Source organism: Ascidia mentula, chromosome 1 (assembly GCF_947561715.1).
Source record: "Ascidia mentula chromosome 1, kaAscMent1.1, whole genome shotgun sequence".
In the NCBI taxonomy this organism is placed as follows: Eukaryota; Metazoa; Chordata; class Ascidiacea; order Phlebobranchia; family Ascidiidae; genus Ascidia; species Ascidia mentula.
Window position 1 is genome coordinate 7494029 of NC_138566.1, and position 27847 is coordinate 7521875.

At 38.6% G+C, this 27847-nt stretch overlaps 5 protein-coding genes across 7 annotated transcripts in view; 2 read left to right on the plus strand and 3 right to left on the minus strand.

Moving 5' to 3' along the window:
- LOC145914557 (protein mono-ADP-ribosyltransferase PARP14-like) overlaps positions 1 to 12558 on the minus strand; it is a 30417-nt gene extending 17859 nt beyond the window's left edge. For 2 of the 3 annotated variants that reach the window (XM_083002397.1, XM_083002390.1), the window contains exons 1-6: positions 12290 to 12558; positions 11943 to 12065; positions 11425 to 11617; positions 11233 to 11317; positions 10967 to 11051; positions 10439 to 10573 (exon numbers count right to left, since the gene is read on the minus strand). In XM_083002397.1, the coding sequence (XP_082858523.1) occupies positions 10439 to 10573; positions 10967 to 11051; positions 11233 to 11317; positions 11425 to 11617; positions 11943 to 12065; positions 12290 to 12482 (814 nt within the window). In that variant the 5' untranslated portion in view covers positions 12483 to 12558. Of the gene's footprint in view, positions 1 to 395; positions 548 to 612; positions 729 to 1146; positions 1369 to 1580; positions 1821 to 1987; positions 2154 to 2461; positions 2804 to 2940; positions 3043 to 3138; positions 3223 to 3283; positions 3407 to 3517; positions 3732 to 3892; positions 4026 to 4143; positions 4304 to 4617; positions 4809 to 5024; positions 5281 to 5397; positions 5604 to 5881; positions 6030 to 6291; positions 6455 to 6601; positions 6734 to 6909; positions 7122 to 7486; positions 7663 to 7800; positions 8161 to 8254; positions 8430 to 8617; positions 8677 to 8748; positions 8876 to 8932; positions 9040 to 9277; positions 9415 to 9516; positions 9647 to 10273; positions 10574 to 10966; positions 11052 to 11232; positions 11318 to 11424; positions 11618 to 11942; positions 12066 to 12289 lie in introns of all 3 variants that reach the window. The other variant, XM_083002382.1, reaches the window with a different exon arrangement.
- LOC145914539 (protein mono-ADP-ribosyltransferase PARP14-like) overlaps positions 1 to 12564 on the minus strand; it is a 46055-nt gene extending 33491 nt beyond the window's left edge. The window contains exon 1 of the mRNA XM_083002363.1: positions 12529 to 12564. The gene's annotated coding sequence lies outside the window, so the exon portion shown is untranslated. The remainder of the gene's footprint in view (positions 1 to 12528) is intronic.
- An 807-nt stretch (positions 12565 to 13371) lies between these two features.
- LOC145907971 (corrinoid adenosyltransferase MMAB-like) lies at positions 13372 to 14430 on the plus strand. The gene has a single exon (XM_082995123.1). It carries the CDS (start codon positions 13372 to 13374, stop codon positions 14143 to 14145), a length of 774 nt encoding a protein of 257 aa, XP_082851249.1. The 3' UTR covers positions 14146 to 14430.
- A 374-nt stretch (positions 14431 to 14804) lies between these two features.
- On the plus strand, positions 14805 to 19625 carry LOC145908174 (bifunctional peptidase and arginyl-hydroxylase JMJD5-like). Its single transcript, XM_082995388.1, has 8 exons — positions 14805 to 15085; positions 15504 to 15702; positions 16388 to 16542; positions 16757 to 16926; positions 17308 to 17459; positions 18399 to 18554; positions 18945 to 19189; positions 19411 to 19625. The coding sequence occupies exons 1-8, from the start codon at positions 15004 to 15006 to the stop codon at positions 19542 to 19544; spliced, it is 1293 nt and encodes a 430-aa protein (XP_082851514.1). The 5' UTR covers positions 14805 to 15003; the 3' UTR covers positions 19545 to 19625.
- Positions 19626 to 22873: 3248 nt separating this feature from the next.
- LOC145895242 (uncharacterized) lies at positions 22874 to 27547 on the minus strand. The gene is made up of 6 exons (XM_082984017.1): positions 27216 to 27547; positions 26506 to 26615; positions 25928 to 26030; positions 25503 to 25565; positions 25234 to 25297; positions 22874 to 24150 (listed from the first exon to the last, which is right to left on the minus strand). The coding sequence occupies exons 1-6, from the start codon at positions 27528 to 27530 to the stop codon at positions 23735 to 23737; spliced, it is 1071 nt and encodes a 356-aa protein (XP_082840143.1). The 5' UTR covers positions 27531 to 27547; the 3' UTR covers positions 22874 to 23734.
- Between the last annotated feature and the right edge of the window lie 300 nt (positions 27548 to 27847).

A 27847-nucleotide genomic window follows, 5' to 3' on the forward strand; every position in this document is an offset into this window, starting at 1 on the left:
ATATTGAAAATTTTTGTAAAGTTTTCGGACCAGCAATTGCTTTGTGGAATATACGGGTATAATGTATGTTTCTTTTTTTGCATATATATTGAATTGATGTTTTTGCCTTAGCACTATGGGTTACCAAGCAAATCCGTTTGGCCATAGTGCGCTCCACAGTGGTTCGTCTCCGTTGTTTGGTACTCAGTATAGGGTACCCAACGGATCGACGTTGACCGAAAGGCACAACAAAGTGGAAATTAGTGTGCTCGCTAGTGTAATAGCTAGCACAGTGCCACTGACAACAGCTGCACTGATATGACATTACAGGTCTAATCAGTGCGTGTGCAAACGGGTATAATACAAACAATTTCAAGATGAAAACTCTTAAGCGAAATCTTGTGAATCTTTCTTACTTTCGAGATGTCTTTTCAATGAGAACTCCCTCTTTTTGCGCAAGTGAAAGCAGTTCTCGCTCTTCCTCCAATGTTAAATCGGCAACTGCATTGTTTTTAATGACTTTTTCGATACTCATTTCATCTACGATTTCTTGAAGGGCAGAAAATGCCTGAAACATTTAAACAGACTTTGTTTCCGCATTCAGGTCCGCAAAGCACACTTTTCTCAGCTCACCTTGTCGACCTCTTGTTTCTTCCATGAGCAGAACAATATGCGAACATGGTCTCGATTGGATGAACTTCCTTTTTGTGGTAAAATCGAAGGCGGCTTTGGTTGAGATTTTGGCTTGCCTGAAATTTCATACAAAAGCATTTCTCTTTTCATGTAACCACTAGCCAATTTGCCCATTGGTTACAGATAGGTCAAAAAACTTACCGTATATGAAATATATCTTAGTATAACTTAATAATCTGTTCTTCTGGCAAAGATAAAACGTAACTTTATTCACCGACGTTTCGCCTGTTATTCAACAAGGCTTCCTCAAGGTAATGGTATATTACTTGTTGAATAACAGGCGAAACGTCGGTGAATAAAGTTACGTTTTATCTTTGCCAGAAGAACAGATTATTAAGTTACAATATGCCTGGCAGCAACAAAAACATTATATCTTAGTATGGTTACTTTCTAATACGTACAACCGCACATCCTCGTGTTTAAAGCGTTTATTTGTTATCTGTTTGTTTTAAATATTGCTCAATTTGTTCTTACCGGTGCCTCCAAATCCGAATGCCGATGAGACAGAAGAAAACATTTTTCCCACAAAACTTTGAGAAGGTTGATTAAGCAACTCCTGCTGAAAGTCGGCCAGCATGTTTCCTTGGAAAACGAAAACTTTGATCTTCTTTAAGTTCACAGGGTTGGTTTTGTCAAATTTATCAATTGCGACAGCAAGGGTTTTGGCCACGACGGGACTTGGTAACCCAATTCCACCTGCATTTTTGAAAAAAAAAGCAGTAAGTTATACCACTACTTAAGTCATCAACCAAACGACCAAGATAATACACGTAACTAAATAAAGATTTTGTCAGGAGCAACGCTGGTTTCTGTTTAGCGTTTGTTGGGAAAATCATGAGAGTAAGATCACAGCTTCACTGGCATCCTTAATTTATACTGAGTATATTGATAGTAAAAGCGAATCATACCTGTACCAACCGGTGGAACAGCCAAACTATTGACACCAAGTCTGTCAGCTTCGCGAAAACAGTCAATAAGAACATTCTCAAGTTGGTTTGGATTCTTCGGTGTTGCAAGATGTAAAATGTATTGGCACAGATTCCCGCCTGATGTTACTCTCATGTTGTTGGTTTGACTAATCGGATTATTTGCGCATTCCTGGACAATTCCTACGCCCGCCTTTGCCACAAGAGCTTTTCCAACCTGGCCTGTAAACAAAGTTTTTCCAGGGTACCTGTATAGGTTTTTCATTGTATGAAAATATTTGGAAGCCAAATTCCTAAATACAATTTGCATTAAACCTACATTCAAGCAATGTCTACCGAAAGCTTCAAAATATACAAATGTACAGCAAACTTGGTTGATGTTTAACTACCGGAGAGATCGAACTGTTTGGTTGAGTTAACTATAGCAGGACTGCTAGTCGCGGTAATGTCTCCTTGTTTAACGATAACTTGAACTGTGGTTCGACTGACAGTTGCTGGTGCCGGATTGCTTGTTGGTACTTGAGAAATGTTGACTGAAAGTTCTGTTTGTGCAGCCTAAACACAAAACCAATATCATAACTGATAAATTTGCGCCAATTTCTCTTTTCTTTTTTTATTAAATTAACTTTTTTGGCAAATCTTTAATCTAAAGTCACCTTAAAAGTACTTTGACATGATAGTTTCTGTGACGATTAATCTAACGAAACTCATTCACATAAGTTTTTAAAATTTTACTACATGTGAGGGCATATATCATGTCATTGGGGATTTTTAGGCAGGGATTTAATCTGGAAATCATTGTTGGTTGACAAAATAGAAGACAACCTTACATCGCGTGAATGTTGTACTACATGTATACATACCGAAATAGTCGAAGCGTCGCCAGAATAAATCACCAAATGCACATTAGTAAGTTTGCTGGCCTCGTAGTTCCTCACTACCTCATCAAACACCTTGACCACTTCTTGTGACGGATACTGGAAACCCCCAGCTCCTAGAGCAGGGAAGGCGATTGACGAATACCCGCTGTTGTCGGCTTTGTCAAGACAAGACTTAATCGCTTCTTGCAAGAATTTCTCCCCATTGTAGGGATTGTAGTTTCCGAACATCACGTGATACACCTCTTGGCAGGAAAGGTTAAACCCAGGGGTTGGAACAACGTCGCCCAGTTTAAGATGTTTGTGGCTAGCTTGGTGGCAAGCTTTCTGTAAACGACAACATACTCGATATCCACTCTCAATCAGAGCATTTGATTTTGAATAAAAAACTACTTTGGCTCTGTGATCTTTATGTTTGTTTGTTTGTTTTTTTGCAAATGTATTGTTTTCTATCTAAAGTTTACCTTTAAAGCATTTCCGGCCTGTTTGAGGAGGGCTTTCGATATTGACGATCCTTGACAATTGACAAGGTTTTCAGGGTTAGTTGACGTCACAATCACATCGGCCTGATAACAAAAAACAGTTTTTGAAACACGAAAGGTACCGACAAAAATTTTGGACACACTATAAACGTTTGCACTAACACTTGATGAAATTCCTACCTGGAATGTGGATATATCGCCCACAGCTACATTCAACTGAAGCTGTCTTCCTCTTGCTCTGTTTCTTGGCGTTGTTTGTTTTTCCTGCATTGCATTTAAAAAGCTGTAGGTTCGTATTCTCGCCAAGTCAATAACTTTTACACACCCTCGGAAGTTGCTGTAGGTTCACAAAATCTTCCAATGAAATGTTTTGGTTGGAATTGACGGTTTTAAGAGATTTTTCGAACTCTCTGACCGTTTCCTTGTTGGACATTTCAACTAAGGCCACCTGATTAACAAAAACTTTCTTTACATGGTAAAACTTAATGTAATTGAACTGAATTTCAATCAAACAACTGACAATAGGATTCATATCTACGTTATTACACTCATAACAAACCTGTTGAAGAGAACTTCCTTCATTGTAAGTGACAAAATCCACGATAGCTTTCACAATGATTGGAACACAAACCGACGCTTTGCCCCCGAATATTCCACAACTGATAGCGGGAATGGCGATGGATCGCAGATTATGATCGGAGGCTTCACGAAGACAATTTCTAACGCAGTTTCGAAGATCTTGTTGACAAGATGCACTTGTTCCCTGTTGCCAACTGTGAAAAGTTCTCCACTTTAGCAGACATTTGCGGAACCAAAAATAACCAAAAATAAATTAACATTGTTGTTAGTGTCGACCGGTTTGGATGAACAATTTATGGTCAAACCAACAATTCCAAAGATATGTTTTTGAAAAATTAGCGTATGTTATACTTACGTTGGTCCAACAGTGTGAATTATTCTTTTAAAATGAAGATTCCCGGATCCTGTGCTTACAGCTTGGCCAGCCAACATTCTTCCGCCTAGTTTTAGTTTTGCTAGCACCATTTCTACTTGTATTCCGTGCCCACCTGCACAGAGCATCACATTTCTTAGTTTTTTATCGAATGGCGATTTGTAATCACAACGACTGAATGATACTAAAATAAGCAATAAAAATATACATTGATGGACAAATTTGTACGACACCTTTTTTCAGAATAGCTCCAGAAACTCCACCAGGTCGCAGTTCAAGTTCAGTATTAGATGCGTTGACAATTGCGTCGTATTTTACTGTGGTGATGTCGCTCACTACCAAACTGATTTTAACGTTGGAATCTGGAATTGTGACGGTTGCCTTTGTGCCCGGCTAAAAACAAGAAAACTTATGCATGTTTTATCAATTGTAAATTATGCTGGGAAAGAGTGGATTTAAATTGCAAAAGCCAAGGTATTTTATCGGTTGAAATTCAATGAACTCCAAAAATTGAAGTTCAATGATTCCACCCGGGGTTTTGTGGTATTTTTATTAGTCCAAAAAACTTGCATATACTAGTGATATACTGACAGTTAAAAAACAGTTGAACTTCTACATAACGATACATTTATATATTAACGAAATAGTCGACCGTTGAGTAACCCTGGTTTAGGCAACCACAGCAAACAAAACATTTCTGCATTTACCGAACTAGGTGATGCACTAAAGGTTTGTTCGTCCTGGGAATCTATGACACCGATGCAGTGATTTTTTGTAGCAATCGTCTCAATTTGCTCTCGACCTCTTCTGCCTCGGAAATATCCCGGCATCCCTGGATTCTGGATCGACTTTTCCACGATCGTTAATTCGGATGCAACTTCCTCCAACCAAAATTGAACTAAACAAATGGAAAAAGATGTGTAATAAATGTTTTTGACCAACAGCTCAACAGCTTTGTGTTATATTATCCGCGAATTAATGACCAAAAGCTTATTGGTAAGATTTTACTAAGAAAAGTAAGTGTAGTTTTTAGAATATTATGTCATTGTAAAAGCGTTTTACTGAAAAATGTACATTTGCGCAACCAATCCAACTATCCAACCAACTATTTTACCATCCATTGCATATCTGATCTTCCCTTTCACCAACACAACCGCCTCGTCTGGTTTAAAATCCAGCCTGACTTCCTTCAACTTTTTGCTGCTGTCTTTGTGTGACTTTAAATAATCTTGCAGATATTTGATGACGTAGCTGCTTCCACTAAAAGATTTGGTGACCACCACGTTTTCGCTGATGTATTTGCTGACGTCATTGTAAGCTTTACGGAAGGCTTGCAACAAACCGACCACGTCGATACTCGATTTGGGGACCTTGATGAAATTCACCAAATATACAAGTTAGTTGTTCTTTGCACATCAATTAAATTTGTTTTTTCTTTGTTAGCAATGTTTTCTTTCAAAGCAATAAAAGTATTTATTTGTACTTACGTTTACATAAACCTGCACAGCACCGGAAGAGCACGCGTTCTGTTTCAACCTTTTCCACTCAGGTGTACTGATCACTTCTTGAAATCCTTCTTTCACTGGAATCGTTTTTTGCTCCACAATCTCGACCAAGGCAGTCTGGGCTTTCTCGAGTTCACTGGCATCACAGTACTTAATGCAAACCTCATCGTTGTTTAATTGAAGCGATGCTGAAAAGGGATATATTGAGTCACAGATAGTTGTCTGCGTAGTTTCTAGGTATTTATGTTGTTTATGGTATCTTGCAACTAACGTTGGGTGCTTCTGACTCCCAGTATCGTTAGAAATGAGTTAGTTTATGCCCAATGTCTCATATTAACGCTTTAGCATTAGCTATATATAGAAGGCCTTAACGGTAAAATTTAATTAACTTTTGCTAAAAAAACTTATGCAGTGCATGGGATGTCGTAATACCTGTCTAAATTATGAACAGTTCAATCATACTTACCATATATGTGGTCGGTGTCAAATTGAGATTGTATTATTTGCCTAACGTCGACTGCACCAGGTTGTAATCCGTCAACCTCACTTTTCAGTGACGTAAGCAGATATTCTGATCGACTTCCCATTTTAGGCAAGGTGCGTGTTGTGAGTTCCTTAACAACAAAATTCATGCGTTAGTAGGTTTATGTGTTTTACAGGAAATATTACAAAAACAATCTAGATCTCGAATTACACCGCAAGCTGAATTTATTCCACATAACTTTCGCCAAATTCCATTTCGCAGGTGCCATCATAATTTTTGACCAGTAATATTTTTTACTAAAGTACTGCTATTTGCATTTCAATGAAAACAATTGCAAATAAACAGAGTGTTATTGCCGTTAACCTCAACAACTAAGACAATTAAAGATTTACCATCATGCCGTTGGTCATTTTTGTCTTGGCTTCCTCCACATTTGACCTTGGGCCCTTGAACTTGATCAATCCTTGTTTATCTCCTGTTTCTTCAGCTTTTATCTCAACGTCATGTTGCACTTCTTGGTCGATTCGTTTAATGACGTTGCATTCCCGCAGAGCTCTGACGTCACAGAAAACATATGATCAAAAGAAGTTTGCAGAGGGCAAAATTTTACATAAACATTTCAACGATTCCTTGATTTTCTTTCGAATACAAAATAAATTTATGTCAGACGTTTCATATCATCGGATTATACTTGTGACAAACCTAAAGTTGTTCGTCGGTAGCTTCATCGACTGTTCTGTGACGTCACACTTCCTTTTAACAAACTGCAAAACATCCGCCACTTCATCGTCAATTCCGGTGACCACAACTTGACCTTGGTTCTTCGCGGACCATCTGGTTAGCACAAGAACATGGTTTAACTCTCAATGTGTACTATGACTTTATATGGCACAATTTTCAAAATTATGGCATTGGTCCAAGCCTGACGCACCGAGATCATTGCGACCGAAACTATACAATTTAATGCTGCAAGGTAAACGATTTGCACAAGTAAATTTTTTTTTAATAACCTGATGTAAACGTCAACTCCTTTCTCTTTTTCTACATCAATCCTCATATATTCGTGGTCTTCGTTCCAGTTCATAGTTGTGCGGAGATTCATGAGGTTGGTGGCATCGTACGTGGCCGACTTCGTGGAAAACTCCTTAAAAAACTCGTCCATAATCAAAGTACATCTTTCCTCGAATTCCTCTTGGTTGTATTTTGTGTCTTCGTCCAATTCCTGAAGTGTGTATGCATACGTTTACAATACAGTTTTTTATGTTTTCTTTGCAATTCATGAAGCGTTTGTTGAAAAATGCAACAATTTGCGCTACTTTGCGAAATGCCGATGTGAGTGTCCGGCTTGATAACGCTTACGGTTTTATTGGTGACCATGCCATTTTTATCTTTTGTTCATGTAAGTGGTAACACATCGTGCAATTGATTTGAATGTTTTTTCTGTCGACAAATCGTGCAAGTGTGTGAGATAAACATACCTATGGAAAAGGGGATCTACTATAGGCTGCACATTTCTTCAAAATTAAAGGCGGTAAGAAAATAAAATCTGCTGCAATCCGAATACAGAGAAACTCCATTAACATTCACCTCAATGCTTGGGCGAAAGCAGAAAGAAACATCGTTCATCCTTTCAACCACCTCTAATTCACACAAAGCTTCAAGATCATCGTGCAATTTGTCGAACCCTTTCTTTGACTTTCTGACGTACTTGATAACGTCACCATCGACTTGGGGGGTGACCCGAAACTCTTTAACAACGGTTCCTGCATTAAATATCGATAGTTTTAAACTTGGCGAAAATTTTTGATACGTTTTTCAAACTTAAACTTAGAATGGATAAAAGTATAATATTAGTGATTAATAAATTCACACAAAGAGTTAGGAAAACGAGCACGATTTACGTTTCCTCTGCGCACGCTTCGTCGTTTTTGGCGCGCTTTTCCCTTTTGAACTTTCCGCAGTATCACGTGACTCTTTGGGGTTCTGACTCTTTCGTGCTCTTTCTTTTTTCTGTGGGTTGTCACCAGCTCCATCAACTTTCTGTCGACTTTTGTTTGTTTGTTCCGATGTCCTTCTTGATTTATTGGCTTTTGGTTTCGGTTCTTCAAAATCTACGCTATTGGCGCTTTCGTCACTTTCGTCGCTGTCGTCGCTTTTATCTTCAGCCTCGACAATGTTGCGGAAATAAAGGGAAACCTCCACTAGTTTATTTTTAATTTGGAGTCCGTCTTTGGACACTTTTTCATAAACTTTCTCGGCATCTGCGGATTAGAATTCAGTAAGACGTTGAAATGTTGTGAAATTTGTACCAGGATTAAAAAGAAAAAGAAACGTAATGACGCCCTTTCCTTTTACCTTCGCAATCGGCAAAGTAGACAATTGCTGATGTATTCGCTCCATTTCTGTCCACTTTCGTCACTTTACCTCCACAATTTTTTCTGTTTTGGAAAGCCAACTTGAGGGCGTCGTTCTTAACATTTTTGGGCAGGTTTTCCACTTTAACGCAGTCGCTTCGGCATATTGCGTACGCCTGTTATCAACAACATACAACCAAATATTCGTATCGGAAATTATATAGCTGTTAGACATGCGAGCAAACAGATGACACTTTTATGTTGAAACACAAGTCCATGCATAGCATAGTTCGTTGATTCACATTTACTTTTATAAAAAGAAATACAGCGCGTAATGTCCATAACAATCAAAACAGGGACTCACTTTTGGGTTGTAGTCATCGAGTTCTGCGCCCTCAATTTCCTGCAGAATATTGTCGATGTCTGTGGGCAAAATTAAAGGCAATTGTGCGACACAAAATTCGTAACACAAAGTTGCAATAAACATGAACTCACCGACTTCATCGCTGAACTTGACCAAAAACGCTGAGCTTTCCAGTTCGATAACATCATAGCACGCGTCATCCTCCTCATAACAACAGTCCAGCAGCGCCTCGACGCCATCATGATCGTCAAACGTTCCCTATGGAAAATTATGGAGAAGGTGATCCTTAATGTTTTGACTTTAATGCGAGTTTACCTCTAGCAAAAAACGATCCCTAAACATTCCAGGTACTGTCTTTGCGACAATATTCATTTTTTCTTCGTCAATGATGATGCTTTTGGCGGTCACGGCTTCGTCGGCGCCTGTTAGTGTAATATTATGATCCCATGGTGAAGTGAAAGCAAAATTTGTACACAAGTTACAATTACTTGCTAGAAGCCCAAACATTATTTAAGCTGATATCGCGTTTTACCATGATGTTCTACTAAAACTAAAAAAACGCAAAAATATATATTTATACTCGCTTTCACCCAACAACACGTAGATATGTGCAATTAAACGTGAGCGCCAAGCCATGAGAAAAACTGTGAATGTTCTTACCATCCTCGCTATCAAATACAAGCAGAATCCCATCCGGCATCGGATACGTATGTTCAATGTTTACAGAGTGGTTTTCTTGGAAATACTCCTTCACTTCATCCGCTTTATCAACGCGGTTGGTTTGCAAAAGTACACATCTAAAAAGACGTTTCAGGTTTTGTTTCACATGTTAAGTTGCAATAGATATTTTCAATTGGTGTCTTATTAGTGATTATCTCGGTGGGTAAAGGGTATAGTACCTGTTTCCAGCACCCTCCTGAAAAAGTTCACTGTTTTCTTGCAGAATATCGAACCAGTCGTAAATTTTTTTATCGCCTTGACCTCGGGACGCCTTTGACTGACGTTTGGTTGGAGATGAAATGTTGCGGTCTGACGAAAAAGACAAATGAAAAAAGGTTTCGTTGAGCTAAGGAATATTCACAAAAAATGAAATTGCTCCAAATACCTTTGGGTCGTTTTGTTTTAGAAATCAACCTCAAATGTACATCAATCGTAAACAATAATTTATTCTACTTTAAATACTTCCCGAAAAAAACAAGAAAGCATTTTTTTGTCTAGATTCGCTTTGTGGATCATATGTACAAGATCTATGTTAAGAATTATCAGTAGTTCATACAAAAAAATTCGCAACTACAAATGCTATCTGTTTCTAGTAGTGATTTTTTATTCGTTGGTCGGGTTTGTTCGACGCTGCTAAAGCGGTATTAGAGAATCCACGACAACTTCTGAATATGCGCTGCTAGATTAATAAATCCAGATTTTCGAAAAATATTTGCGCATTTTAATGGGCCGGTTGACATACCATATTAGCCGTGTTGCAAGGCAAACAAAATCGTATTGTGTTTTGCCACCCAGTCTTGAATCTCAGCACAAAAACCTGCAGGGATACGCAACTCTGATGCAATCAAAAGGGATCCGCAAGGTTGTGAGAAACGCAGGGTATTTCAAAGACAAGAATTGTTCAGTAGCACAGCGCAACAAAGTTTACCAACTGACCTCGGCTTTGCCTTTCCGAGCTGGTTGAGGAGGACGAGGTGGCCCTGCTTCGTGTTGGTTGCTCTTTACGTTTGGGCATTGATGACCTTTCAGTGGTTGCGATTGTTTTTTCGTGCGTAAGAACCGGTTCTTCGCTTGTGCTTCGTCTGCCCCTTCCTCGACCACAATTGTTGGCTTGCTCCCCTCTGGTACGGTCTCTGACTTGGCCACGATTGTTGGCTTGCTTCTCTCTTGTACGGTCTCGGACTTGGCCACGATTGTTGTTAAGTTCCATACCGAGACGATGTCTTACTTGGCTAGCTATTACAAAATATTTCAACTAAAATCAACAAGTCACTATGTTCACAATTGAATTTATAAATGCCAACTAAATACAAACACCAAAGCTCGGAATCTGCTGATTAGTATGACACATGTTTCACCACACTAAATTGTGTTCATCATTAGTGCAGTTACTATTTGGCTGTAAGACCAGCTGTGCAAGCAGAGACGAGTGGATAAACCGCGATGATGATCTACACAGTTCAGTGTTGTGCATAGAGAAATAATAATCAGCAGATTCCTAGCTTGTCATTCATATTAAAGAAAAAAAATAAAACCGTAACTAAGGCAAAATTTGCACAGAGCAAAACAAACTGTAACATTTGTTTTTCCCTGCATCCCTATTATATTTGCTGTGTATTATTCGCCCACCTTCCGTTGAATCCCACGTGATGTACATTTTGTGTCCAAACGCAGGGAGATCCCCGCCTCCGAGAAGTGCACGTCTAGCCGATTCCTGCAGAACGTAAAAGAATTGTGTATTACATCGCACAATATTGAACAGGATTTGATGCGGAAGTTGGAAAACACTTGGGATCACTTACGGAAACACAACCCAGGAATATTTTCATTGATCAATGAAGAAACAATCTTGGTCAAAAAAAAAATTTGGAGAGTACTAACTGCAATACACTTACATGATCTTTGTATTTGACTTTCACGAAAGGAGTTCTATTTCTTTCTAAGTAGTTTGGAACAAATAAGTCCTCAATATTTCCATACCTGAAAATCGCCATCACTCCCGATTAAATGAAAGACAATTAAAGAAATAAGTTTTTTCCAAAACAACAAATAATTCAAAATAAAGTCATATTGAGGAAAACACATACTGGTTAAAATGATCAAACATATTCTTTCTCTGAAACATGTGCAATGGAACATTTCTGCATTCAATTCTCCGTTGAAGACGCTGAACCTCATCCTCCTGATAACTTGATGTGGAGCTTCTTGGTGCAGGTATCGGTCTGTCCTTGGAAAACTTCCTTTGTGTTGGACTGGGCTGTGATGGACCCTCGTTGCTTTCTGTGATTTATTTGCAATGTTTGCATAAAATATTCTTCAAATATATGTTGGCGCATTCCACCAATGTAAATGAAACATGAAGTAGAGATGATTTGTCGAAGCTTTCAAAATTAATTTAAAGATCGTAAAAATTTCTTGCTCACACACGCCTCCCTAATGACGTGACGTACTGGAAACGATATGATCCGTGACATCGTTTCTTACACAACCATGCACACAAACAAGGGGGGCGAAACCTTTGTTTCCACACGACATCACGTGGTGCCTTAGTGCTAAGGGCGCTAGCAAGTTAATCATAAACCGTGCATAAAAAATAACTACGAACCTTGAATGTCTGGCGTGGGAGCCCTTTCAGTGTTGCTTCCAGGCAAGTTGTCGGTAATCTTCAAGTCGATGAATTTGCCACGGTGCTTGATTTTCAATCCGCTGTCTTTCAACAACTTGACACCTAACAACAAACAGACTTGCGGCTGCCAATTCAAAGCACGTGATTCGCCATAAAGCACTAGTTAGTTTTGTAAATTAGGCCATTTATTTCGAGAACTATTCTGTAGCATTTTACCCCTTTGGACGTTGGCATCACTGTATGCTTTATCAGTTAACTGGCTTTGAAATTTTTCGTGCTAAATCCATCGCATATTTTGCTTCAACAATCCACTTCAACACACTCACATTGATTATTTTTGAGAAGGATTTCGGAGGCGCCTTCGACTCTGGTGCCGTCTTTACCTCGCACGAATTCGATTGTTTGCAATGCATCCTTGTCACCCAAAGTTTCACCAATTTTCAGCTTCAGTGGAAAAAGGCCGTAGCCCTTTGGAATGTCACACACGTACAGTCTTCGGGGGCATTCGTCATCAGTCATGGCCAAGGGCCGCCAATTGTAACTTACTCTGAATGCAAGACAGATTCCAATCTACAGATATATCTGCAGATATGTATTTCCTATAACATAATTTTAAATTAGTTTGTATAGATGGTTGGTAGATAACAGTGTAGGCTACAGATAGCAGTAGGTCTTAATCAGCATTCAGCACCTACAAACTGTGAAAACGGCATGTTATCTGAGTGAAAAGGGGTAAATCTTTAGATTCATTTAAGTTTAACCCTTTTATAGTGCCCTTCCCTTCTAAACCCTCATCCAAACAGCTTTCCTAAACATTTGGTCGAATTTTACCTGTGACTGTTCCTTAAAACCAATCATACAACTGCTTGTATTGCGACACTGCGTGCCATAAAATAGTTCCCTTTTTCACCTACACAAGGCAAAAGGGGAAGTGACTGAAGGGAAACTTTGCTTTCTACCTCGGGGCTTACCCTATGCTCATGAACTTTGCCCTTCGTCATAAAAATGTAAATTTTAACAGTTGAACATTATTCCATAAATTCATAGTATTTCGCTTATCTATATCAAAATAATATGGGCTATTTTATTTTAAATATGAATACAAGCACAAAACCTTTTTTTTTATTATGCTGTGTCATCCTGAAAATGCCGTTTCAGACAACCAGATGGAGCAATGCTCTACAACAAAATGTATGGGAAGGTAGGGGAAACTGCAATTCCCAAAAAGAATAAACGTCATTAGTATAATCCATAACAAAATAGGTTTACTTTAAAATGCGTAGTTTTTTTTAAAAAAGACAGCAGGGCGTGGAGAGTTTATCTGAAAAACTCCAAAAATTAGAAACTTTCGAATCTGGTGTTGTTTGCATAAGTTAACATTGTAGAATTTTGTATTTTAGCATAAGGCATGAATTTTTCTAGAATTTTTTTGCAAAGTTGCAGAGGAGGTGCAAAGACCACCCAAGTACTAAAAATAGGGTTCACTGCTTCCAGCAAGCAAAGAGCATTCACAACGTGTGCCTGTTGCATGAAAATATACACCAAGACTGGTGATGGCGGCAGTTCAAGTTTGTTTACTGGAGAGCGAAGAATAAAACATGATGCAGCCTTTGAAGCTTTGGGAACAATTGATGAATTGAGTTCAAACATTGGTTTCTCCAGGGAACTTTTACACGAATCTTGGCAAAAGGAAAACTTTGAAATTCTCACTGCTTATTTGCAGAAAATCCAGTGCGTATTGCAGGATGTGGCATCATGTGTAGCTACACCCTTGTCTACGGCATCCGATAAACATGTTTCTCGGACCGCTTTCGATGGTGACTTAGTTCAAGAACTAGAATCGTGGATTGACATTTTCACAGAGGATTTACCCCCTTTAAAAAACTTTATTTTACCATCAGGGGGAAAGTGCAGCAGCCATTTACACATTTCAAGAAGTGTTTGCAGAAGAGCTGAAAGAAGAATGGCTGTTTTGCATGAAAAGGATGAAATTGACAACAGCGTTTTAAAGTATGTCAATCGTTTAAGTGACTTTTTATTTACGGCTGCTCGTTACACTTCATCAATGGAAGGTAATCCTGAGCTAGTCTACAAGCGTAGGAAAGCAGGAGATATAAAAAGTAAAGACACAGTAATTGGAGAAAGTGTGGTTGAGGAGAACGTTCCTGAAGGGACAAAATAATGTATACATCCCTTTTTCAGTTTTTTTGCACCAAATATTACTATTTGTTTTTAGTGAACTTGCAAAGTCCATCTTTTCACAATTAGTTTCACTACTAACTTCAAAATGTTTCTTATTTATTTGCATTATAGTTTTTTCTATGTGTGCTTGCCATGTCTATGGACATTTTCTGAAAGGACAACATGTCGATTCGAAAACATAGGTTGCCGTCCTTTAGCGGTTACCTAATGACTACTTTATGGTATACACTTGTGCTAATACAACGGGTGCAACATCTAAACAAGATAAAAACTTGCAATAAAATTGCTTTAGGCAAATAAACAAAACATACACTTCCATTTGTACAAACATTCGCAAGATTTCAGAGGGCAGTTTGTTTATTGTTTTGAATGATAACACCCATATGTAAGTGTGTAATGCAACACATGTTCATTGGAAATTTTGACATTTATTGGTCAATGTCAGAAAAGGTAAATTACTTTCAATCAACATAGTTGGGGACAGCCCAAAACGTGTGGTGAATTGCAGACTGTGCAATACTGCAGCAGTATTTCCGCTTGGCATTAGTGGCTTGCTGTCTTTAGTCGGCAAAGCAACCCAATCTGCGCCTGCCTTCTACTTCCTCAAACTGTGCAGTTTGCCATATGCGTGTCGTTCACTGGTCTTGTATGGATTGGAAGCAATGAAAATTACCATGTAGACTTTGAGCGAGTATTGTTCAAATCGCGAGTTTGGTTTGCGAAATTTGTTGTATGTAATAGAAAGGTAGAAAAAATAGCACTTTTTTATGATAGTTTACCAGGCCGAAGCGTAGCTTACTAAATCTGCCCTCGTAAAAAGAGTTCGGTACTTGTTTTTATGATATTCGTCAAAATGCAGTATCAAAAGATTTTGGATGTGCTGCTTTTACTATGGTTCGTAAGCACTTGCACAGCAGACGGTAAGTAGTCTGATACTATCACACGAAAATATTTCTGTGAATCAAAACTACTTCTAGTTTTTTTAAATTGTTGTGAAACAAATTGTGTAAGAGTGTCCTGCGACACATAAATGCGGAATGTAGGCCTTCTACCCTTGCATAAGGGTTTTCACAGATAACAAATTCGATTGTAAATCCTTTATTATTTGAGTAACATGTTTCGACCCACAGGCTCATATATGCTAATAACCGAACTACTTGCTTTAGGTGCATTGTTTGTAAGATAGTACAGGTAAATACGTGTAATATGTAACATGGGTGAACATCTTGCTACCCATAAAATTCGTCGTTATAGATCCACCGCACGGTCGCGCCCCAACTGTAGCGGGAAAAACAATTGCCCATAACAAATTGTCCCTCAATCGCTACGTTTTCTTAGATATCTTTGTCAATTATCCGGCTGGACACATGGAACCGCTTGGATCGCATGCTCACCCACGACAAGTTGATACAAAATGGACGGTGCCATCGCCCAAAGAATTTTACACTTCTTACTCGCTTGCAAGTAGGCCTGTTGTTTTCAAAGGCGCCGCGACAAATTTTCCTGCTTACAAGTTGTGGACCGATCAATATTTAAGGTAGGCCACTGATACGGTAGGTTATAAAGCCTAGGCCTATATAGACAATTTTAGCCCCTCAGCAGTTTTTCTCGGAAACATCAAGATACTAACTTAGTACTTTCATCTCTCACTGGGCTGACGGCTTTTACCGCATCATTATAAAAAAAATTCCGGTTATTTAAAAAAAAGCAGTAAAATTCCCAGCTAATATCCATTGCTGCTGTAAGATGTTGCTTTTGTAAATCAGGCCCCACGAGTGGTGGGCGCAGGGCCCATGTCAGTCTGGGGGCCAGATTGGAAAGTTTGTTTTATGCGCGGAGGATTTTGTTTCGGCGATTGTTAATTGCGCGGACGATCGCAACGTTTTTTCATTAGCTAATAAATATTGCGCGGATTATCTGTAAATTTTTGCAAAAGTGCATCCTCCGCGCACGCCATTTTTTCCAATCTGGTCTGGGGGGAGGTCGTGAATAGCATAAGGGGCCCCACGAACACCATTGTTTTCTTTAAAACTAAGGGATCTATCACAAAGGCACATTTTTCATTTTTCAACGCACCGGCACATTTGTTTTCTCTCAAGGTCCCTGTGGTAAAGTAATGTATTTTTGTGATAATCCGTATTGGAATAGAACACTGATAATCACAAAAAAGACAGAGGCTCCGAAAACCTACTCTCCAATCCAACACTCTTTAAAACTGACAGAAAGTACGGCAGTTGGAAAGTTGTGGTAGAAGAAGGCAAAAAAGAAGATCGCTCTAAACCGGCATTTACCATGTCTTTAAACGAATTTCTCGACCAATACAAAGGAGCAGATTCCTATCTCGTTCATGATCTTGTGCCACCAAATCCAATGACAGGTGACTGTTTATCTATGTCGAAGATTGTATTTCTATGTCGGTCGGTGTAAATTGATATTTGAGTTTAAATGTGCAATAAAGGGTAATCATAAACACAGAATTGCATTAATTTGCGCCAAAGGGTTTGCGTCCATAACGTACTTTTCAACCATGTTATGAAGACGTTGTAATTAAGCTTATAATGCGATAGTTCTGTAAACAAACTGCTATTCAGAGGAGGTGTTGCTGCCTCCATGCATTCAGTGCGGCGGTTTCCAGAAAAGCATCCAATCCGTAGTCATGTGGTTTTCATCTGGAGGAACGAAATCAACTTTGCACGCAGAAGGGGTAGACAACTTGGAGTGCATGTTAGACGGTTGGAAAGAATATTTACTCATCAGCAAAGTAATTCATTTTTTGAGTTTATATCGTGTATCATACGAGCCATTTACGATTGGTGAATCCTTGTTTGTTTCTTTTTGTTATGCCGCATGTTCTGTCAACGGTAAATCACATTTTAGTTGGTTCAATTCAAGGTCGGTCCCAGGATATTGAAAATAAAACACGCTTCAGTGACAGAGGTTGTCTTAGGATTGATTTTCGTTCATCTTTAGCGTGCTTGTCTACCGCATGTCTGTCTATTTTCTCGTGTCACGAACAAAATTCCCCGCATGTGTACAGAAAATTTCCCTTGGTGCCAACGAAGATTTTATTGTGCCGCTAAAAATTAACAATTTGTGCCGCATAACAGATTTTTGTGTTTTAATTTAATAATTCATTTGACAGAAAGATACCGAACTGCGCTTAAACAGCGACGAAGGAAAGTATCAGAGTATGGATGTGGACAAAGTTGATATGAGGAAGTTTCCAGAGATATCCGAACTGCCATGGTATAAAATGCACGTGGAACCAGGAGATTGTTACTTCGTGCCTTATGGGTAAGTGATGTCTTTGATACAAACCGAAGTAAAACAACCATGAGCACAGATACAGGTCAAATATTACTATAAGTTTTCTCACTTCCTACAGACAAGTTTCGACATTGATACAATGTCGATTCTTTGTTAAATAACCGGGTACATGTACAATGGTTCAAAGCTGCACCAACATAATTAAAACACGCGGCATGGTTTTGTTCACTAGTTGATCTTATAAATGTTACCACTTTGAGTGGTGTTCAACGATTTCTTATTTCTCCCGCATGAAAATCAGCGAAGCGCGTTTAATTGCCTTTAGCTTCTTTCTTTGTTCATCGCCAAATAAACTTTTAATGCCACGATGTAATTTCAGAATAAAAAAAAGTCACCACCGGCTTGACTTTTCAACAATATTCTGTCACACTTTTACTTAGTTGATTCGGCTGCGTTTTTACTTTTATATAAACTTCGTAGCTTAAAATTTTTTTCATGTTACATTTAGTTAGATGGCGGTGACCACGAGGTGGCGCTAAGTGGCGGCCGTGATCCTCCCTACGTCTTTTTGACCAATATTATGAGGTTACTTGTGTCTAAGATGGATTGTGGAATTACGCATAGTTTATCACTTTACACGAATTTCGTGCCATATGAGACTCTGAAATGGGTTTGACATAACGTACAGAAGTGGCGCAACTCTAAATTTAGCTTTGTCCGGCACGCTCCCCAAGGTCAAATAAATTTCAAGCCTTATTGAACATAACGTGGTTACACAACCGCTGATCAAATTGTTCTGCTGCAAATAGCAAAATATAGGGCGTGGTTTTTGAATTAATGAATGGGTTGCCATTAGACGCCATTGGGCTTTAATGTACATAATAATGAGGCATGGCGCTGACATTGATTAAAACTAATCACATACAGATCATGAATAAATGAAAATTTATGTGGCATTTTTTGCAGTTGGTTTCATTTTGTCAATTCTTCAAACACAAGAAATTTGGCTGTCAGCTTTTGGCTGACACATCAGTTCCGCGTCTTAGATGACTGCGAAGAAAGTGGACAAAGAAAAACCGTTCTTTCGCAAGTGGAAATGTCTGATGTCGGTGAAAGTTCGAGGTAGTTTTGGACCAGTAATTTTGTTATTTTATCAGCCCAAGTGTTGTGAATAGAAATACACAGAAGAATCTTGGTTTTAATTCAACTACCTTCATACATAATTAGTTCTCACGCCACACGCAATTACCAACCGCGCAAAAGAGAATACACAAAATTAACGGGATGGGCCAGTTTACAACCAAACGTGGTTATCGTGAAGGTGATCTATGGAAGCGACAAGTATATTGAAATTTAGGTATAACAAAACGAAATACCAAATTTTAAGATGCATGTTAAACCATCAAGAAAATTAAGTTCGTAGATATATCTACGAACTTTATATATATATAAAGACTGATGCGGCACGTTTAATATAATTTGATGTTAAACCATGTTAAACGTTAAATGCAGAGTGGCCTTCCTGGATCTTTTTGTTGGTCGCGAGAACATGACCCTTGACCTCTTCCTGAAGTTTTTCTCCACTGAAGCACCACCAGAGGAGCCAGAGGGTGACGGACAAAAGAAAAACCGCGAAACGATGATGCAACGCTGGATAGAAATACACCGCTCTAAGAGCTCGGTGAAAATATTCCATTTTGTTGATTCCAACAAGGATGGCGTTCTTTCCTTACAAGAAGTGTACGACGCCCCTTTAGGTTCGCTTTCCATATTATTGTATAAAATCAAGTTGTTGTTTTTTCGGAAATCTGGAGCAAAATTAAAAAAGGTATTTCGAAACGGAGCGTGGAAACAGCACCAATGCTACCAAAAATCGTGTGTGGTCAAAATTCTTTATAACTCCGTGTGCAGTAGTAACACGCATTCTGCCATTACATGAAACACGAACTTGGAAAATCTGCACATGTTTTTATTGTAGCCCTGTTCACAAAGCTGATTGGCTCTCTGGAAGAAAATTACGCCCAATATGAGACGGTGGGAGAGGACGGAGGTAAGAGCGGGGAGGATATTCTCAAAGAACGAAAACGGAAGTTTCTGCGTAACGAGCTGTGAAGAGACGCCCGTTGTAAAATACTGAACGTTTTTGCGTGCACCACTGTGTACAACTTTTAAAGAGATTTGTGCAAAGCAATAAAAGGCCTTCTGTGTGGGATTTGTATTGGAAAACTTTGCCGACTGTCTGCACACTCAAGGTGTTAAAATCCCTGTTTTATTTAACTTCTCTTCTAATTTTAATAGCCGCCGGCCAAACACGTAGTGTTGCTTATTTTTCCCCAATGCCAGACAGGTTGGATGAAGGACACTTTTCAGTTTCACACAACACCCTTATCGTATCTGCTAACTCACGACCAGCTACACGACATATTTGTATGCGGTTTGCTATACAAGAGGTCATCTGATATTTCCAAAACTTGATTCCATACCTGCGTCGGCTATACAAATTTCATGGACAGCCTAGTTCATGCTTCCCCATAACTCCATTTGTTGTGTGACTAACCATAACACGGTAATACTTGAACACGTTTTCTTGGGCCATTAGTTTCCACCCTGGCAGCTCGTGGTACGATCTCACCATTGTGGGCAATGAAAAACATTTATTCAAGCAAGTGTTGAAAGGTTTTTCTTCTGATAAAGCGAGGTAAAAAGCAGTGTAAAGGACCTATATGGGTATTAGATAGGAGAAATCCTGTGTTCAAGGCCCTCGGCTGTAATGCATCTAGCGACTGTTCCGCTTGTTTCCCAATGACCGTTGATGGGTCTTGTGACTTACATAGGGACCTGGAATTGTACAAAGTTGAAAAAAAAAAAATTGCTCCTGGATGAGACTGTACAGAGCAAGGACTTTTGGGGCCCCCTGGAAGATCATATGACCAACAGGGGGGTATACCCAGCCCTTGGGGGAGGGCATAGACACTTTTTCAGCAACTAAATTTGATGCCATCGCATAGAGAAGAGTTGGAACTTACAAAAAAATGCAAATGAGTGGGTAGTTGAACGATTCATTTTTCTGCAAAATCCAGTTCCATTTTTGGTTGCTCTTTTAACCAAAATATTGAGTAACCAGGGGGGCAAATGGCCCTAGGGGGGTGGCTAAACCATTTTTTCGGAGACTAATTTTGATCAAAATTTGTAGATATGAAATGGATCTTTCATAAAATCACAAATGATTGGACACTTAAACGATTCATTTTGCCACAAACACAGCCTGATTTTTTTGCTCCATTTTCAACATAAATTTCAGCAGCACCCACCAGCAAGTTACTACCTAATTGGAATAGCTCAAAACCACACTAAAACTGCCCCAAACACCTTAAAATTCGCCATGACAACAGCATGCACATGTGCGCTCATTCAACCGTAAATTTAACTTAATTGCGTCACTGCTTTGCTTGGTGATGCATGACTTTGCATTGTGACACAGGTCTACACGGTGGGCATTTCCCAGCACCAAAACTAATTTTCATAGAAATACCAATATGCGTCCTTCAATAGGAGGCCAATGCACCAGATTCCCAATTGGCCTAAGCCGCAAAGTATATGGGACATTCACCTATCACAATGTGAAGTTTCACACCTGGTTGATCATCGATCCCAGAGTTATGGCTGTTTTACCAACACCCCCCAAAACAACAGAAAATGGCCTTATCAGCAGGGCTACAAGCAGTACAGCTAATAGGCAGAAAATGATGCCACCGACCTTAAGCGGTTCACATAAATTACACCGAAACATCATGCACCAGTCATGGCAACACCCATTTGTATGCACACATGCTCAATGACACAACAAAAGTTTCAATTAATCAATATTCGAGGCTAATTAGTCACATGCATAATGGTAAGAAATCATGGCTATCTCCAAAGCATGAAAATGACATGAAAAAAGTGCTGTTAAGTGGCCTACAAGACCTTGCAAAGTGTTTTGTATTGAAATTTAATGGCCCAAACACAATTAGGAACTACTGTACATGTCAACAAGTGCAGTACATACAGGAAATACATTGTTGGTTGCGGCAGTTTCAGCAGTGGGTTTATTGGAATCCTTTCGTATGAAGTATCACCCACCGGCATTGGACCACTTCTTTCTGTGGCAATAAATACAGTACTTAGGCCACAAAATAATTATATTTTATGTATTATAACTAAACAAGATGAAATAGCCTTTAATTCAAGATTTTGCAAAATAGGTCAACAAAAGAATGGATGCTGTGAAAGACAGCACATGCAACAAATGCCATGACGAATGAACAATACATTGCAAAAACTATGTGTTATAAATGACTCAAAATGTGTTGCGGAATGACAATAGAGGAAATGCATGCATTTTAAGCTATATTTCAAGTTGTTTGAAAGCTGAAAGTCAAGCAACAGACCCCATACTTTATGTACATTAGGGCATTGAAAAAATTCATTTTTGTCACTAGGTGGCGACTGATGACTGGAGCTGGTTTAAAATCCTCCCATGATGTTTAACTTACATAAATAAACATATTTCAGTGTAAATTTAATGTCTATTTCACCATTTAAAAAATTTGACATTTCGCCTTAAGGACCTATATGGGTATTAGATAGGAGAAATCCTGTGTTCAAGGCCCTCGGCTGTAATGCATCTAGCGACTGTTCCGCTTGTTTCCCAATGACCGTTGATGGGTCTTGTGACTTACATAGGGACCTGGAATTGTACAAAGTTGAAAAAAAAAAAATTGCTCCTGGATGAGACTGTACAGAGCAAGGACTTTTGGGGCCCCCTGGAAGATCATATGACCAACAGGGGGGTATACCCAGCCCTTGGGGGAGGGCATAGACACTTTTTCAGCAACTAAATTTGATGCCATCGCATAGAGAAGAGTTGGAACTTACAAAAAAATGCAAATGAGTGGGTAGTTGAACGATTCATTTTTCTGCAAAATCCAGTTCCATTTTTGGTTGCTCTTTTAACCAAAATATTGAGTAACCAGGGGGGCAAATGGCCCTAGGGGGGTGGCTAAACCATTTTTTCGGAGACTAATTTTGATCAAAATTTGTAGATATGAAATGGATCTTTCATAAAATCACAAATGATTGGACACTTAAACGATTCATTTTGCCACAAACACAGCCTGATTTTTTTGCTCCATTTTCAACATAAATTTCAGCAGCACCCACCAGCAAGTTACTACCTAATTGGAATAGCTCAAAACCACACTAAAACTGCCCCAAACACCTTAAAATTCGCCATGACAACAGCATGCACATGTGCGCTCATTCAACCGTAAATTTAACTTAATTGCGTCACTGCTTTGCTTGGTGATGCATGACTTTGCATTGTGACACAGGTCTACACGGTGGGCATTTCCCAGCACCAAAACTAATTTTCATAGAAATACCAATATGCGTCCTAAAGTGGACAATGCAGGAGCTGCGTACTGATCATCTAGCCTGCAGCTGAGTTGTCGAAATGTTTTTTTGCGTGTGTGGTTTCACGCCAGTTAAAGGTATAAAACGTCCAAATCAGGCAAATGGTGTTGTTTTTCACGTAGCCTGCAATGCCGTTGAGTCGTTTTGAAATCGTGATCACGATGTGCAAATAGATTGGAATACGGGGAGAGCGATAACGAAGATCAAGGCCACTTTAAGCGTAACTCAGCTTGTCTGGCTATCCACATAATAAAACACTCAAACCGGAGGAGCTTGAAATGCATAGGCCAAGCAAGTTTTAGGTTCGAATCAAAAAATTAACTGGTGCGAAACATGTACGAGACTTTGATTGCAAGCAAGCAAGTAATTAATTTGGACACAGGAGCGGAAAAAGGCGAACGTCGCATTTGTCATCGCATGTACAAATGCTCTTCAAACCAGAAAATATGAAACGCGCATTATGTTCAACTCAAAGTTTAAAACCATGGCGGGAAAAAAACAAAGCAATCAGGTAAAACGATCGGCGCTTGGTCATCGGCATGGCATAAAACAAAGAAACTGCGATCATGTACTCGAGATTTGTGTTGAACATGTATCTAAGGCGGGGTTAGCGCAAAGCATGCCCTCGGCACCAGGTTAATAATCACAACACAAAGAAAAGCATGTACAAGGCATAGGGGTAAGCACGCTGCGGAAGGTTCTCTGATTGACATGTACATTGACAGAAAATAACACTCAGTTGGCAAGAATGAAGCATAAAACGATCATGAACATATGCACGGGTGGAACGGTTTTTTTAGCAACAAGAAAATCTAAATCACATCTTATCCGTGGCCTCGAATGCGTTTCTAACGCTTGCCTTCAACATTCGAGTGTTTAAAGCGAAGTTTGTGTGGCAAAGCGTTTTGGGGCGCAGTGGTTGGGGCCTCGGCGGTGCCGGCGGCGTCCCGCGCGGGCCCCGCATCGTTAGTCGGTCGCGTGGTTTCGGAAAATGCCGCATCATAGTTTTTATTCATGGCATTTTTCGGCGAGAATGACGATTCGCTGTTAGTGCGGCACTTCTTGATGCTCAGATCCATAACAAGTTGGTCGACGTCATTCGGTGACGTCACTTCGGGACTTTTTACCTTACAGAATGATTCAATGGGAGTAGAATTGGGCACACTCAGTGGATGGTTGAGAAGGGTAGTCAACACACACTTGCAACTGGACTCGAATTGCGTTGGAGTCGGCAAATGGTGTTGGTTTGTGTCCAGATGTTCAACTGCAGAAAGTTTCATCAATAAAGTAAAAAAAAATCAAGACGAAAAAATTTGATATATATAAGCAAGTGGAGCCAATAATACAAATGTTGTGAAAAGGTCTCATCGGTGCAGCGTGATGCGACTCTGGGTAGACAATCTAGGTTGAAGCTGCACTGATGAGACCTTGTAGGTTAAAACGATGGCCATCTATTTGCAGATCACAGAAAAAAATTAGGTTTAAATTTTATTTTAGTTTTGTGTTTGGCACCCGTGACCAAACAATAATATAAGAGTTACATAAAAACACGAAGCATAACGACTGGCAATGGTTAACGGCAAGCTATCGCCGTATTAAGAGGTTTACATATACAGTCTGTACGAAACAACACACTCAAGTAAACAGATCACAGCGTCTTAGTGAAATTGTTTTAAGTGTTGCACATTTTGGCAAACTAAGTTTTTTTAACGTACAAAAACATGCGACTTCTCGATGTACAAATTAAGCTTACTTGCATAAATATGCCTCAAACCAGGAAAGCTGTTTAAAAGTTATAAACATGGAACACCTTTACGTTCAGATGTTCGTAGCCTACATGGGTTTGCAATTTTACATTTTTTCTTAAATTGTTGCAAGGTTGATAGCTCCAGTGCAGTCGACGTCAGGTTTACAAAATGTACACATATCATGGTGGTGTATACATGTGGCATCATGTAAATGCCATCTATGCTAACGAACCAAAACTCATTGGCTATCAAAAGTAAGTTATAAGTGTGGTACGGACTGCTTTAATTTCATAATGTGCTTGTTCATTGCAACACAAGCGCTGTTGTTAACAAATCGGATCCCCGCCCACGAAACTAATACATCTTGTTGTGGACACGCATGTCAAACACAACGTGCATAAAACAGTGGAAACGCATTTTTCCGCTTTGCAGGCCACAAAAATTTGCATACAAGCTCGTGTGTACATTGCAGGACGGCCCGCGTAGCACAAGATTGCTGCATGAGCTCGTTTTAAATATCGGGTTGAAATGGCTGGTTCAGAAAAAACTAGAAAACTGTGTTTCCAGTAAACGCATATAATATGTAATCTTAAGCATACTTGTACTTAGACCCATATTAGTCGAAGGAACATATCTTCCATCGATGTGTAGGCCTTGCTGGACCTGGAAGCACACAAGAAACTAATGTATATTATTGATGAAATAAAAGCATTTCTTAACAAGTTAACAATTTATGTTTTTTCACACAAATTTATTTGCCAGGAAAAACACAATTTTCTTTTTTAAATAGGCTTCCAGTCAAACAAAAGTGAAAAAATATTACTGTGTATTTTGCAGGAGCAAATGAATACATAAATTGGATTATTACATTTATTCCATTCATTGTAGGTGATGTGCATTTGGTCTCCGGAGTAATTTCACCATACTTCAGCTGGAAACAAAATGCATGAATTTGTTCCTGAAAGCTGATACACCAGCTCACCCTATTCATGAAAATATTTGCACTATTTTCAGGAAGGCGTGTAGATTGATTTCTGAATATTGGTATAAACAAATCAGCATACCAATATGCACATTAATTACCAGTTTAGGAAATTATTTGAACAGTTTTATTTTATGATGAATTGCATTAAAAACTTAAAATCCTGCCTACTTTTACAAATAGTACCCTAAACTGGTAGCAACTACTCTGGATGTCCTTTGGCTATACATCCCATTGCAGAATTGCAACATCAAAATAACGCACATGCTGCCAAATATATACCAAAAACATTGTTAAAGAACTTTGTATACCTTTATGGAATGCAACTCTTCCCTGAGCAACTTGTTCTCTTGTGCTAAAATAAGCACCTTTTCTTCTAATACAGAGTCTATGTTTCTCCGTTTTTCTCTGGACCTACAAGATTCATATACCATAAAACATCACACAGTTTCTGATTAGATAAACAGTAAAACATATAAATCTATACACATATATACCAATTCCACTGTAGTTGAATCGTTTTTTGTCCTATTTTCATCTCATGTGTTTTACATCATGTTTTATATTTCTCTTAACCGAGTTAGTAACCTAATTTTAGTGCTGAAATTTGTCTGACATTTTATGCTTGATGTCAAATTGTGTGTAAACGGATTTCAAACCCAACATAGTTCCTGTTGCACTATTAATGTGAAAGGGAAAATCATAATGTAATTATATAAATATATAGATTTGCTAATTGTGATTCTACAACATTTCTTGTTTAATTAGGCTTATGATCACAACAAAGGGTTTGCATCAATAACTTCGCTAACATTGAAAAGTACCTGTTCTGAAAAGGTTTTGTCTTATAATGAAATTAGTAGCCCTAGTAAGTGTATATAAGTATTACTTCCGGGCAGCTTCATTGTTTTTTCTCCTCTTTTGCCAGTAATATTCATCTTTTCTTTCATTGGGAACAAAATGACGACTTTTTCTGCTTGAACTTCCTTTTGGGGTCATCTTTGCAAAAAGAAATATAATTTTATATGTGTGTTTTGTGTGTTTAATTTTGCCAATTATATAATTTTACCAATTGCAGAGTTGGTAAAAGGCAATGTAACAGTTTGTAGAACATGAATTGCCCAATTGGTATTTCAGATATTTGTAAAAAGTCAAGAATTTTTCAGGCTAATAGGTAATTTTTAGAAGAAATTATTGCTTGGGGCAAAAGTTGCCACAATCTTCCCGATAGAGAAAGGTCAACATTGCAGGGTAGTATGAATACACAAATAAACATTCACAGTAAAATTGTGGTTTAGGGCATATGGGATAAAGGTTAAAGTAGAATTTGGAAAATCTCTGCACACTCTAAAAAACGTCTGTATCTACACATTTGACCAAATTTAGAAGTGTGAATCGGTATATAAATTAAATTAATATTTACTGCTAGTATGTCATAAGTTTTATACTTTTAAGTAGTCATTCACAACAGTCACCCATATTACATCAATCCAAACTTTCAAGGCATTATTTTCATTTAATGATGAAACCATCAAGTTCACCAGTAAAAAGCAATAGCTTCAAAATAACAAACAATAAGAAACAAGTAACTAATCATACCACAAACTGAGTGAGCAAGTTAAGGTTCTGGATGCAAGAAGCAGATATGTTGGATGGGTGTGGAAACCGTGGGTGTCCTCTGTTCAGAATAGAAATTTCAGCAATAGTAGGTGGTTTGACATGATTATGCAGATGGGGTGATACATGATCATCATTTCTCGGGCTGTTTTGATCCAAATGTACATGATTAAATTGCTGACTGTTTACTGGATTGTTAGTGACACCTGCTTGGTTAGTGGCTGCAACGGTTGCCTTCAAATGCTGGGTATCCGTTACGCAGCAATTTGGCAGCAAGTGCCCCTCCAACGTGCTCATAATATTGAATCTATTACATTGCTGAACAAAAATATGTATATAATATATATTATGCTATAGGCTATAAATTATGACAGTGTATGTAAAGAATTGCAAAATGTACAATTACAACTCTGATCAAATGCAAACCCTCACAATAGCTTTGTTATCGCCAAAAACTATTTTTTTTAAAATTTTTGTAAACAGTTTAACACGTAGCATTTTTCACAACATAACAAACACAAGAAAGCCTTAACATCCAAATAATTAAAACCACATTACAAAATCACAATCTTTAAGCCAAGATTTTTTAGAAAAAAACATTTTTTTACTTAACA

Excerpts from the sequence above, each read along its gene's own strand:
- LOC145895242 (XM_082984017.1), bottom strand. The coding sequence starts at position 27,530 with ATGAGCACGTTGGAGGGGCACTTGCTGCCAAATTGCTGCGTAACGGAT. Across the intron at positions 26,616-27,215 it reads ACTTGCTCACTCAGTTTGTG|ATGACCCCAAAAGGAAGTTC; the intron begins GTATGATTAGTT and ends CTTTTTGCAAAG. Across the intron at positions 24,151-25,233 it reads TAATATGGGTCTAAGTACAA|TTGAACATCTGGACACAAAC; the intron begins GTATGCTTAAGA and ends AACTTTCTGCAG.
- LOC145908174 (XM_082995388.1), top strand. The coding sequence starts at position 15,004 with ATGATATTCGTCAAAATGCAGTATCAAAAGATTTTGGATGTGCTGCTT. Across the intron at positions 15,703-16,387 it reads TGGACCGATCAATATTTAAG|AAAGTACGGCAGTTGGAAAG; the intron begins GTAGGCCACTGA and ends TAAAACTGACAG. Across the intron at positions 16,927-17,307 it reads AATATTTACTCATCAGCAAA|AAAGATACCGAACTGCGCTT; the intron begins GTAATTCATTTT and ends TTCATTTGACAG.
- LOC145907971 (XM_082995123.1), top strand. The coding sequence starts at position 13,372 with ATGAATTTTTCTAGAATTTTTTTGCAAAGTTGCAGAGGAGGTGCAAAG.